General features: G+C 41.0%; 1 protein-coding gene across 1 annotated transcript in view; it reads left to right on the top strand.

Annotated features, from left to right (window-relative positions):
* COL4A4 (collagen type IV alpha 4 chain) overlaps nucleotides 1–13,393 on the top strand; it is a 112,919-nt gene that overhangs the window by 86,774 nt on the left and 12,752 nt on the right. The window contains exons 37-41 of the mRNA XM_075937591.1: nucleotides 6,861–6,932; nucleotides 7,525–7,653; nucleotides 8,153–8,260; nucleotides 10,901–11,056; nucleotides 12,763–12,861. Of these exons, the coding sequence (XP_075793706.1) occupies nucleotides 6,861–6,932; nucleotides 7,525–7,653; nucleotides 8,153–8,260; nucleotides 10,901–11,056; nucleotides 12,763–12,861 (564 nt within the window). The remainder of the gene's footprint in view (nucleotides 1–6,860; nucleotides 6,933–7,524; nucleotides 7,654–8,152; nucleotides 8,261–10,900; nucleotides 11,057–12,762; nucleotides 12,862–13,393) is intronic.

Below are 13,393 nucleotides of genomic sequence, written 5' to 3'. Positions count from 1 at the left end.
GAAGTTAAGATTTTATACTGTGTTGCATAGTTATACCTTTTTGCTACTGCACTGGAACCCATGCTGCAATGAAAAGGGTTTACAAATTGCTTTCCATTTGAAAAGGTATTACACACCTGTTAGTGAGAACTTGCTAGCTACAGAAGTGTCCTGTTCTATAGGAGCAGGCATCTGCTTCACTCATTCATTTTATGGAAATTATTTTAGAAACAAAAGAGATCAGTGTATGTCCCAGGACTGAAAAATAGGCATCTCAGATAAAAATGGAAACTCAGTAGGGATCAGGACACCCAGTAAGGATTAGATCCAGTGTGGATTAATTCTACCTATGTTTGAAAAGAAGGATTATACATTTTAAAATGTATCCACTTACAAGGGTCTAATGGAATTGATATGTCAGTATATTATGCAACATGGCTCTTAATAGTAATAGTTCAATTTTTAATAAAGAAGAAGCATTTGTGACTGTCATTAGAAAGCAAATGGTAAACCAATTGTTCATTATTAAAGATTGAGTTGCATTACCCTAATTGCTTTTCATTTATATTGAAGAGTCTATGCATGAACAATTTTCAGATTTAAAAGTTGAAGTTTCAGGCATTCATCAAAACAAAACAAGAAAACAACAGTTTCTTTATTACAGAGAGACAGTCTCACTAATTAAGAGCCCAAATACTACAGTCTTCACTCACAGTAGTGAGTAAGTAGTCCTTACTCAAGTAAATAAGTCCCATTAATTTAAGTGGGATTACTTCTGTGAATAAAGATTGCAAGATTGGACCCTAAAACTTAGGAACCATGGTTCATATATAGGTCAGCCAATTCAGCTGTATCTGGAAGTATGGGACTGTAACAGTCCAAAAATCTAGACTTACAACTGTTGATCTTATAATGAAGTGTTAAGGAACGCATCAAGATTTCCTGGAAAACAAAGTAAACCACGTCATCAATACTGACTGAACAAACAAAGCATCAAAAAAATTTGAACAACAAAATGGGTTTCCAAAAATTTTCCAAAAAAATTTTGTTAGCATTTGTGATCATTTAGATAAATTCTCAACATCAGAAAATAAAACTTAAGCCTTTCGTAAGGAACTCCCCTGAAATGTAGATGAGGCCATAGTAAACAGGATTGGAAAAATGAACAAATGTAATGAAAAAGTATTGTAGAATAGTGAATTAAAGGCAGACAGAATAAATGGGGCAGCTGGTACCTCTGTGTGTTATTTGTATTTGACACTGCTGACATTTCCAATTATAAAACCATGTTTTCATTTGCTTTTAACTTTATCAAACTTTAAGGCTACATCTAGACTGGCATGATTTTCCGCAAATGCTTTTAACGGAAAAGTTTTTCTGTTAAAAGCATTTGCGGAAAAGAGCATCTAGATTGGCCGGACGCTTTTCCGCAAAAGCACTTTTTGTGGAAAAGTGTCTGTGCCAATCTAGACGTGGTTTTGCACAAGAAAGCCCCGATCGCCATTTTCGCCATCAGTGCTTTTTTGCACAAAACAGTTTTTAGCTGGACTGGACTGGACTTGCAGAATGACAGGTTGGAGGGGATGAGGCTAAAGAGGATCATGCTTATGTGTAGAAGAAGGTGTGTCCATTGGCACCTACTCCCCTGCCAAGCACAGAATGGCATTAAAGAGTCCTGATTCTCAATCATTCCTCTGTTGTAAGCCAAGATCTGTGAAATCCACTTAGAAAGTGTCCATTCTGTCTCCAGTGTTGGTGTACATGCAGGACAACTTACTATCAATTACTCCATTCGTGCCAGTGGTAGAGTTCAGTGCAGTGGATCCAAAACTTCCCATCCTGCTGATGAGCCATGTTGGTTCCAATATGATCCCACATGATAGAAATTCTGTTTTTTTCAGTTTCCCTTTTTAAAAACCTTGGAAATTACTTACCAAACTAGGGCTGTCAAGCAATTAAAAATTAAAAGTAGTTAACTGTGTGATTAATCACGCTGTTAAATAATGATAGAATACCATTTATTTAAATATTTTGTATGTTTTCTACCTTTTTCGTTGTTTTTATTTCACTTAGAACACAGAATACAAACTGAAGAGTGCTCACTTTATATATATATATTTGTTTACCAATGTTTGCATTGTAAATAAGCAAAAGAAACATTTTCAGTTCCCCCATTATAAGTTTTGTAGGACAGTCTCTTTATCATGAAAGTTGAATTTACAAATGTTGAATTATGTACAAAAATAGCTGCATTCAAAATAAAACCAATGTAAAACTTTTTAGAGCCTACAAGTCCACTAAGACAAACAAGTTTGTTTACATCTTTAAGAAATAATGCTGCCCACTCTGTGTTTATAGTGTCATCTGAAAGTGAAAGCAGGTGTTTGCATAGCACTATTGTAGCCAGCATCTCAATATATTTATGTGCCAGATACCCTAAAGATTCGTATGTCCCATCACACTCCAACCACCATTCCACAGGATATGCATCCATGTTGCTTACAGGTTCTGCTTGGTAACAGTCTAAAGCAGTGAGAAACAACACATGTTAATTTTCATCATCCGAGTCAGATGCCACCAGCAGAAGGTTGATTTTTTTTGGTCATTCAGGTTCTATAGTTTCTGCATTAGAATGTTGCTCTTTAAAGAATTCTGACAGCATCTCCTCCAAATGTAAACAAACTTGTTTCTCTTTGTGATTAGCTGAACAGGAAATAGGACTGAGTGAACTTGTAAGCTCTGGAGTTTTATATGCTTCTGTTTTTGAGTGCAGTTATATAACAGTCTGCATTTGTAAGTTGCAATTTCATGATAAAGAGATTGCACTTTAGTACTTGTATGAGGTAAATTGAAAAATACAATTTCTTTTGTTTATCATTTTTACAGTTCAAATATTTGGAATGAAAATAATATAAAGTGAGCACTGAACACTTTATAGTCTGTGTTGTAATTGAAAATGTAGAAAAACATCCAAAATATGTAAAAAATTTCAATTGGTATTCTGTTGTTTAGGAATACAATTAAAACTGCTATTAATCATGATAAATTTTTTAATCACAATTAATTTTTGAGTTAATTGCATGAGTTAAAAGTCCTAAAACAAACCAAAACAAACACTCAGTATATTAACAGAACATTATTATGGTTGTGAAGTTAAGTACTCAAATTTTAAGTAACCTCAACATTCTTTTAACATAATTTTTAAATGTGTAATTGTAGCTCTCTTGGTGTGAAATTATTTAAGAGGAACTTTCAAGTGCATGAAAGGCAGGCTAGATAACTCATTTTAATGTGAATTCAATTTATTTTTCCTAAAAAAGGCCTGACCAAATGATAGGGAGCCTTATAACTTGTATTTATCACCACAATAGTTTCAGCACATGAGCAGCAGCAGAGCAAGCACCTCCATGCCAATTTACTAATGGCATGTTCTGAAGCATGGACCCTTAATATAGAAGAATAGTTTTGTTTCCATATCTACTGTACTTAGTCTTTGGCCTCTCTGCTGAGTCTGGCATTGAGATTACCAGCTGTGATTTTAGACACTTGCCCACTAACTAGGAACTGCTGAACTTTGATCCAGTCTTCACTCTCCAGTCTGTCAAAGTAAAGTCTAGTATATTAGATAGCTGTCTTTTAGCTGTAAAATTAATGAAGTATTGGTGACAACAGCCCTGATTAGTAAGGGTGGAACAAAGGGAACATCCTGACAAGCATTCTCTAGATGCATCCACCACTGCACAAAGTTCAGGATCAGTGGAAAGAAATAGACAAATCTGTCCAAGGAATGAAGAGTCAGATGGCATGTTGCCCTGCCCCACATTTGAAGTAGCGAAGGTGCAACCTTCCAAACTAGAGCAACATACATGCTGGCAGATGTGTAGCCCAAGAGCCTGTCACATCTGAACTATTTTGGAAGGCTGAGACTGCAGAGTGAGGTGAAGATGGTAAATCACCTGAAAACGGTTGGTTGGCAAAAACACTCAACTTTAGAGTGTAATATGGCCCCAATTAACTCAATTTTCTGAGTGGGAACCAAAATTGACTTTTCAGTGTTTTGGATGAGACCCAGATAGTTGGACAAGTGCAGTGTAGTGATTGTGGGAAAGGACTTCCTTTCTATACCTTCTCCTTACTTCTTGAGGCAGACTGTCACCATAACTGTACATTTGTTAGAAACCAAAGAGGCAGAAGAGCATCTGAAGGGAAGTATTGTATACTGAAAATGGGGCTCTGCTATGATGAACCAAAGGAATTTTCTGTGACTCAGCAACATTTCCACATGAAAATCATAGATATGCTGAAGGTCCAGCACAACAAACCAGGTGCTCTGAGACAACACAGAGAGGGTAGTTGATATAATGACTGTTCAGAACTTCATGTATTACCCTTCCCATGGATTTGGACACCAGAAAGTACCAGGAATAGAAGCTCTGTCCTCAGTTTCAAAGCTAATAGAGTGTGAACGTTCTCAAGAAGCACAATCTCGTGAGAGGGGTCTCTGAAGACACATGAAAAGGTAGGAAGGATTGAGGGAGGAATGGAAAGAATCTGGATGACGTACTTATCTGATAGTGCTTAGGACTCAGTTGTCAATGGTGATTGACCCTTAAGTATTGTGAAAGTGAGGCAGCCTGTCCCGAAATAGATGGGATGGGGAGAAGCAATGAGTGAGATGCTACTGTGGACCAAGGAGTCAAAATGTCCTTGATGCCAAAGCATGCTGCATAGACAGTTTGAGCAGGTGCAGCTTTACATGAAGATCCTTCACCATATGACTGTTTCATGAGCGATTTGCAAATCCAACTCCCTTCCCTCCCCCCCTTGTCATGGGCTTTGCCTACTGTGATGGGGATCCCTGTTGGGGATCGCTCCCCATTCATGTTGTAATATCCATGTCAAACTGATGAGTTTTGTTGCTAAGTTTTAAAATCTATAAAATAAGACTTGATTATCATTATTTTACCCTCCAGTACAAAAGGGTAAAAGAAATTAGAATATTTCTACTATGAAAAGAGAGTGTAAAGTAGCATTAAAGTATTATCTGTTTGTTGTGTTTCAATTCTCTTCTTATATAAAATGGCCTCAGTTTACAAATAAAAGATGTGCTTTCCAACCACCTATCCTGAAACTCTGTGATCTTTCCACTTCGTGTATCACTAGTAGGGATAATGAGTGTGTGTGCAAATTTAAGTCCTCAGTTACATTTGTGTAACCTCATTGTCTTTAAACTGGCTTACAACATTTTTAATGTTAGTAATTTGTTATCAGTAAAGGTGTTTAGTAAGATGTGAATTCATTTAGTAATTAAAAAGACCTCGGGATAAATCAGATAGATTTGAGTTATTAAGATAATTAGTTAATTAGATAACACATAACAGAAAGAGATGTGCATTACTACAATCTGTGAGAACCCTTTTGTGCAGTCTGTAGACAAGATAGTTGGTACTTTCCGTCCAGTTCCGGTTTTGAAAATAGCTTACAGTATAGTACTATTTTAGTAGAAAGGCCTACAGTTTCATTTTAACTTATTTCCTGTTTATCCACAGACCTATATTACTGGTATCCCCAAAATTTCCAGTTTATTAACATTTGTTTATCTCTGTAAATCCTCCTACAACTAAATAGCTGTTACAATTATTAGTCCCTCTAAAATAATATTTATGTTTTTAACAATTTTTGCAAAGATTGTCAAATCTTTTAGTAGCAATTCATAGACAAGCTATTATTTTCCATTCTTAATAGGACTCCCACAACACTTTGGGAGTTTAACTCATAAATAAACTATTAGCCTTACATAAGTCTGGCCCATAGGTCAACATCAATAATCCCACAGAAAATAGAATTATATCTACAGCTAACTCTGTTTTAGTTGCGTTGGTTCTTCAGGATTAACAGGAATAAAAAGCAGTAAAATCTCATTTTTATCAAGTTGGTAAATGATGACTATCCATGATACACAACAGATACAATGCATAAAGAAATGCCATTTTTCTAGTCACTTTTCAATGCAAAGGCATGCTGATGATTAAAGGTAAATTTTCTGGTTGCTAATAGGGATGTTAAATATCTGTTAATTGAATAGTCGATTGACCTCATGAATTCTTATCAGTTACTTGACTATTCTATAATCCCTGGAGGCGGGGCCGGCAGCCAGTGTGCTCTGGCCTCATTCCTGAGGAGCCCCCTGCCACTTCACACTGCTCTCTCTGAAACAGAGGCAGCAGCATGAGGTGCCAGGCGGGAGCTGGTCCACAAGGGAGGCCAGGTTAAAAACCAGCTCCCTTTATGGACCGGCTGCTTGTTGCCCCACGCTGCTGCCTCTGATACAGAGGTAGCAGCACGGTGTGGCAGCAACCCGTCTCCGGGATGGTTGGGAAGCTGAGCTCCCGGACCTGGCACAAGCTGGGCTGCTTGACTGCCTGGCTCCTAATACACTTTAAAAGCAGAGCCATAGCAGGGGAAGGTCCCGGACCTGGAGCAAGCCAAAACTGAGCTGGGCTACTGGCCAGCCTGCTAAAAAATTTACTGGCAAGAGTGGGAGGGAAATGCATGTAGTCTACAGCATTAACCTATAAACTTTTGCTTATCGGTTAATTGGTTAATCGACTATTATATCCCTAGTTAATATATGAATGGAAATTATCTCTACTGCTTTCATATTTCCTTCCCCATTGGCAATGTATAAATGATACTCATTTTTCAGAACAGGCATCAACTGTTAATGATGTGGTCCATTCTTCGGTTGTCAAACATTCTTTGAACAAACACTGTACTGATCCAGAAATGTACTGTCAATGTTTATACATTTATTTCGGTGAAATGAATGTTTTTAGGTTTCTTTGGTTCATGCTTCTACTAACATCTACAATACTTTTAAGGTTCATTAGGGTTGCCTGGATTAAATGGCTTGAATGGACTGCAAGGTCAAAAGGGCTTGCCAGGACATCCAGGTAAAGAATGAAAATGTACAGAATTTTTTTAAAAACACTGATATTTATCCTGTCATTATGGATCAGACTATACTTTAAAACAGTGCCGATACTTAAATGATCTAGAGACACACACTAGCAGTCATCTGTGGGGAAAGATGACTTTAGATCTAATAATGTAGCTGGAATCCTTTGAGAATATTATTACAGTGAAAATGTTCAGTGATTCAAAGTGGAGCCAAGTCTCAAACTTTTATATGCACAAGATAAACAATAGCAAATAAATTAAAAGGAGACTCTTGGGGAAAATCTTGGCCATGGTTATCTATTTGAAGCTTTCAAAGCACCCTGTTAACTATTATTAAAATCCATTCTAAGCACCTAAGAGATCATGCAACTGAGCCATAACACCTTAAGGACCTTAACACCTTTGAAAGGATGAACGAGGGCCAGATTCAACAAAACTCCACCCAGCTTACATTTGAGAATCAGAAAATTAGAGATATACTAACCTCAAAAGAAACACCATCAGCTGCAGCTGGAATTTCTATTCTGTACATCTGTATTTGCATTCACTGTAGACTTCATGTGCTGTAATTGTTTTCTTATGGAGGTCAAAGTGAAATAGGACCTCCAGGATTTATGGGAGCACCTGGACCAAAAGGAGACAGAGGTGAACCTGGGCAGCCAGGGGTTTCTTTTCCTGGATCACCTGGAGACATGGGCTTGTCAGGACATCCCGGTAAGAAACATGTTCTCCTCAACAGTGAACTGTAAATCTGAAATGAAAATTGATCTAGCTTCATGCCATTTTGTTAGCAGGCCCATGTAGCACATACATCTGGGCTCTCTCTTTAAGAAATAATTTCTCTCATCCAAGAAGCATTTCCTGACTTGCTATAGATATCCCTGATTGCATCATTCCGCTAGATCACTGAGACTATGGGTTGCATGAGATCTGTGGAATCAGTGATGTTAATGAGTGATGCATTCTGGGACCTTTGTAGCTCCTGTGGATATTTTGGAAAGGAATTAGATTTTTTTTTTTAATAATTATATTTTCTGTGCCAAATGCTCCCACCATCTGTTTAACAGGCAAATCTAGCACACAACTATGTAGTTAATTCATGTATTGTGTGACTTTTGTGCCTCAACTCCCTTAAATTAATATTTTATTTTTGTAATCCAAAGTATAAGTTATCGAAAACTCAAAACTTTTAGCATCTGATCTGCTCTGTCAGGTAGACCAGGAGTTGCTGGGCCTGCAGGACCTGTGGGAAGATCTCCTGAAACTGCACCTCCTGGTCCTCCAGGTGATCAGGGGCCACCTGGCTCAGATGGCCTGAGAGGTATAAGAAAATCAAAAACTCTACTCTAGTCATGTATATGGATGTGATACGGGAAGGGCAAAGAGTTAAAATATGGCTGTTCCATGAATACATGGAGAAGGATGCAGTGCAGCACAGTGGAAAGGGTGCTGGATAGGAACTCACAAAACCTGCACTCTAGTCCCATATTTGACCTGCTTGGCATAGGTATGGGAAGAAGGGATACAGGGGGATAGTGCTAGAGCCACCCTGAGGTTTTGCACCTGGCTTCCCTGCGCCGAGTGCCCAGCCCCACTGCCGACCTGCCGCCAGCCCTGGGTCTGCTGTTCAGGCCAGTAACACTCAAGGTCTGATCTCTTGTGATCCTTTCGGTACCAGAAAGAAGAGTGCTAAAGCAGTGGAAAGAAAAAGCAGCCATCTCTGCCCACTCCCTTCTGTAGCCGGGAGTGAGAGGAATGCATGCAAGCCGTGTATGTTCCTCTCACTCTCTGATAGGACTGGGAAGAAGAATATACACTGTCCAGTAGGCACGGTTGCAGCCCCCTCTACCCTCCTGAAATGGCGCCCTTGTCCCCGCAGACTCTGCTGCCCACCATCCGCAGGGTCCAGGCTATCTGCTTCTACTCAGGGCCTTGCTGCCAGCCTGGGGCTCCACAGAACCTCCAGCTGCGGCTAGGATTGCCAACTCTCCCAGATGGGACACCATTTGCAGTAGTGGCGTTCGGTCTAGGAGAGCAGGCAAACCCTACACGTGACCCCAGCCTAGGGTAGAGAGGCAATGGGCATTTGAGGGGCTAGGGTGGCTCATAACCCCCACCCTAAAAATAGTTTCAGCACCACTACTACTGGGTGACTTTAGAGAAGTTCCGCTACCTCAGTCTCCCATCTGTAAAATGGATATAATGCTTATCTCCTTTGTAAATTACTTCTCTTCCATAGATTTCAAACACTTTATAGAGGAGATAAGTTTCCCATTTTACTAGAGAGATGTATCCTCATGATGATTATGTAGTAAGGCATAAAGGTTTTATCAGGATGCATTATATAGGCTTCCATATGATTTCCAATAAAACCTTTAAACTACATCATCACATACTCTGTGTAGGCCATATATGTTACAGGTAATAAAATCTATTTTGCATATTAGAGTGTGTTTAAAATTGAGGTGACTTGTAGTATTCCCAACATAAATGTATAAACTAGGGCTGTCGATTAATGCAGGGCAGAATTAATGCATTAATTTTTTTAACGCGCATTAGTTGCAGGTGTTTCCATGGCGCTGGCCCTTTGAAACACTGCCATGACGTTTCAAAGGGACAGTGCAAGTGGAGCCCAGGATCAGCTGTGTGACACTGTCCTTCTGAAATGCCGCCGTGCGCATAGCTGATCCCGGGCTCCGCTAGCGCTGCCTCTTTGAACTGCCATGGCTCCATACAGCATTGCCCCTTTGAAACGCTGAAGCACTTCAAAGGGGCAGCATAATGCGGAGCCCAGAGTCAGCTAGAGTTGTCTGTTTAACTGTGCAATTAATCACGAATAGTAGTTTTAAATTGCACAATTAATTGCGATTATTTTTTTTAATTGCTTGACAGCTGTAGTATAAACCAGTGTTTCTTAAAGTGGTCTGCGAAACCACTTTGAGAAACCTGTTTACTGACTGTGCCAGTTTATTTATTTACCAATGGCATGGATGCAGAGCCTCGCAGCTCCTTTTGGCTCCATTTCACTGTTTGCAACCAAGGGGAGCTGTGGGAAGCGGCAGCCTGGCCCATATTGCTTCCCGCAGCTCCCCTTGGCTGCACACAGCAAAACGGAGACAATGGGATCCACGAGGCTCTGTGGTCACTTTGAGAAACACTGATGTAAACATATTCACAGGGAATGCAACTCCAAAGGGCTAAAAGATGGTGTTATAAAATGACCTCTGAAATACATTTTCTATTCATAAAAGTGTCACGATTTTAAGGTCCAGCATCTCAGATCCATCCAAGGCCAGAAACAAGAGTTGAATTTTCTGTTGGAAATGTTTTAGCTCTCTTCTTTCTAGCTCCATAGGATGACAAGATATCACACCTTAAAAGTGTTACTGGTCTGGGATTGAATACCACTTGTCCTTTGATAGGTGTAATTTTGGGAAGAGCTACCCCTGTGATAAAATTGAAGATTATGTAATAAACTGGAAACATCATGTACTTCTGCCCACTTCGGTTGCACTCCTCCTGCTTATGTATCTGTGCTGGGATTACTTCCAGACTCGTACAACTCTTAGGAGCTTCTGACAGCTGACATTTTTAAAAGAATCTTCCTCATAAAATGAGGTTTCCCACCGTCAGAAAAACCCCTCCGTTCTTTCGACTTTCTGTCAAAAGAACTCAATGGCAGTGTATTGTTTTTCTGGAAATACTGCAGTGTAGATGCACCCTCAATGTACAGAGCACTCACCTATTGATTGCAGAGGATCCCAGTGGTTTGGGGGGGGGGGTGAAATCCCATGGAGATTGCCTCCCCTGTATTCCTTAAAGTAGGACTTAGGGCAATGTTTTCTAACACAACTCAGTGACTTAGGATCCTATTTTCCATTGAAATTCAGTGGGACTTAAGCTCTGGTGAAATGATGACCCTTTGTGAGTGTGTTATTAATATCAGTTGTTTTTGTTTTAGGCCCACCTGGCAATCCTGGCCCTCCTGGAAAGACTATCCTTGTGAAAGGCGATCTAGGGGAATTTGGTGTTCCAGGTGCACCTGGTATTCCTGGCCAGCTGGGACCACAGGGAGCCAAAGGCTTTCCAGGAAATCCAGGGAGGGAAGGCCCAAAAGGTATGATTTAAATTATATGGCTTTGTTTGAATGAATACGTATTTTCATTGAGAGTCTTCTAAGTATCTACATTCTGTTAGCTTGCCATTTCTGGGAAATTGAGAATGGACTTCACATTTTAAATGGTAAGAATTGTAGGCCAGATCTTATGCCATAGACCAGCAATGGGCAACCTAGGCTAGCGAGTGGGCTGCATGAATGGCCCTTCTTCATCTCAGTGGGCCACAAGATTGTTGTAACCAAGACAGTCTGCCAGGAAAGAGTAGTTTTGCTAACTGCGCTGGTATGCCTAGAATTTGCAGAGTGTAGAGATTGAACTGTAGCAGTGTTTGATTTGATGCAAAGGGATTTCTCACAGACAGCTCTCAGTCAATGTTGTGTGCAGTCAGAAAGCACCTCACTTCACTTGCTCTTGCTTTACATGTAATAAACTACACAGACAGAAATCAGCGGAATCTGTCAGTGTCTCGTGGCCCGCACACAGAACCCCAGTGGGCCTCAGGTTGCCCACCACTGCTATGGATGCTTGTGCAGAGGGAACCCTGCTCTTGGGGATCTGCTTCCAGCTATGTGGAAGGGAAGGGTCAGACTCCTCTGGCCACTGTCCTGTCATCAATCTACACATTGGGATAGGCATCGAGGCAGGAACAGTAGGGTCTGGAAAAGAGCCAGGTGCACACACACTAGGGCTGTGTCTAGACTGCAGGTTTTTTTTTTTTTAAGTAGCCTTTTTTCGAAAAAACTTCACATGCGTCTAGACTACAGCTGCTTTCTTTCTAAATTAAATCGAAAGAACGCGGCTTTTCTTTCGACGGCGGTACTCCTCATTTCACGAGGAAGAATGCCTTTTTTCGAAAGTGCTTTCGAAAAAAGGCGCTATGTAATGCAAACAGTGCTTTTCGAAAGAGAGCATCCAGACTGCCTGGGTGATCTCTTTCCAAAAAGCAGCTTGCTTTTTGGAAAGTACTGATTGCAGTCTAGATGCTCTTTTTCGAAAGAAGCTTTTTCGAAAGTATCTTTTGAAAAAGCCTCTTTCAAAGAGGCTTGCAGTCTAGACATAGCCTAGGTGTTCCATAAACTGAGGATTCTAAAAATCTTATTTATTGCTATTTCCTATGGGACTAAAGGTGGGGCTAACCCTGGCAGCTGATTCCTATAATGCTGGAGAGCTACAAAAGCTGCAGTTCACCTGCTGACAACCCTGCTGGTCAGGCAGGCAGAAGCCCCATCCCTGTCACAAGAATGCACACAGGAGCACAGCACCGCTCACGCGGGCATGGCTTATTTGTGCGGGGAGGGGAGTCCACTGACTTTTCTCTCCTGGGCCAGGACTTGTCGTCAGCAGGCCTCATGGTGCCATGGAGCCAATGCAGAGGCACAGATGTTCAATACAGAAGGCTTTGTGCCTCCAAGCAAGTTCATGAGAATTGTCGGATTTGATGCTTCTACTTTGAACAGGAGCGGTACATAGAGCCAACCCTCCCCACACAGGGGTCATCACAGGAAACTTTGTGAGGGGTTTTCCTGTAAGAGAGCAAAATCGGGCCCCCAGCTATTTTTTGAAACACAGAACAGTAACTGGTCAGGAGACCTAATGCCTGACCTCATTGCTCTTGAGTTCTGTACCTTCAGCATCACAGGGGTCTTCCGATTCAACTGCTCAGTGCAACTATCAGTGACAAAATCATCTCACACTTTTTTGTAAGGTCCTATCGGAAACCCTGGCCTGCAGGGTCTTCCTGGCACTGTGGGGCCACGTGGGGATCAAGGTTTTCAAGGACAGCCTGGCCCTCGGGGTCCTGCAGGTACTTTTGAACAACATACTGTTCTTTTCTTTGCAGCACTGTATGTATTGACTTTGATTTTAATACACTTGAACTTCCATAATCTGGGTGCTCCTAGTCCGGGAACACTCATGGTTCAGACCCTAGTGAGGGAGGAGCAAATATCTCTGTTCCCTGCCACTCCCCTTCACACCTAGCTGAAGGAACGGCAGTGCAGTGAAGCGCTAGTCTGGAGGCTTTCCCCCTCTACTGCTCATACAGTGGTAGGAGGTGGTGGCTGGGAGCAGCAGGTGGGCATAGAGCCACATGTGCTCCTGAGAGTGGGGTGCCAGGTAAGCACCCCATACTCACCACGCCCAGATCCCTCAACTCCATCTCCCTCGTGCACCTTACCTCCCTCAGACCCTGCACCTCCACCCCCAATCCCTTCATTATGGCAAACATCCATAATCTGGCATAGCCTATTTCCCAAAACTGCCGGATTAAAGAAGATCAAGTGCATCTGTACAAAGCACTTTTATATGCTATTTATTTACATGGAAAGTGTTTATAG

This window comes from Pelodiscus sinensis, chromosome 10, assembly GCF_049634645.1.
Source record: "Pelodiscus sinensis isolate JC-2024 chromosome 10, ASM4963464v1, whole genome shotgun sequence".
Lineage (NCBI taxonomy): Eukaryota > Metazoa > Chordata > Testudines > Trionychidae > Pelodiscus > Pelodiscus sinensis.
The sequence above is the reverse complement of the archived record's forward strand: the minus strand, read 5'-3'. Positions and strand labels throughout refer to the sequence as shown.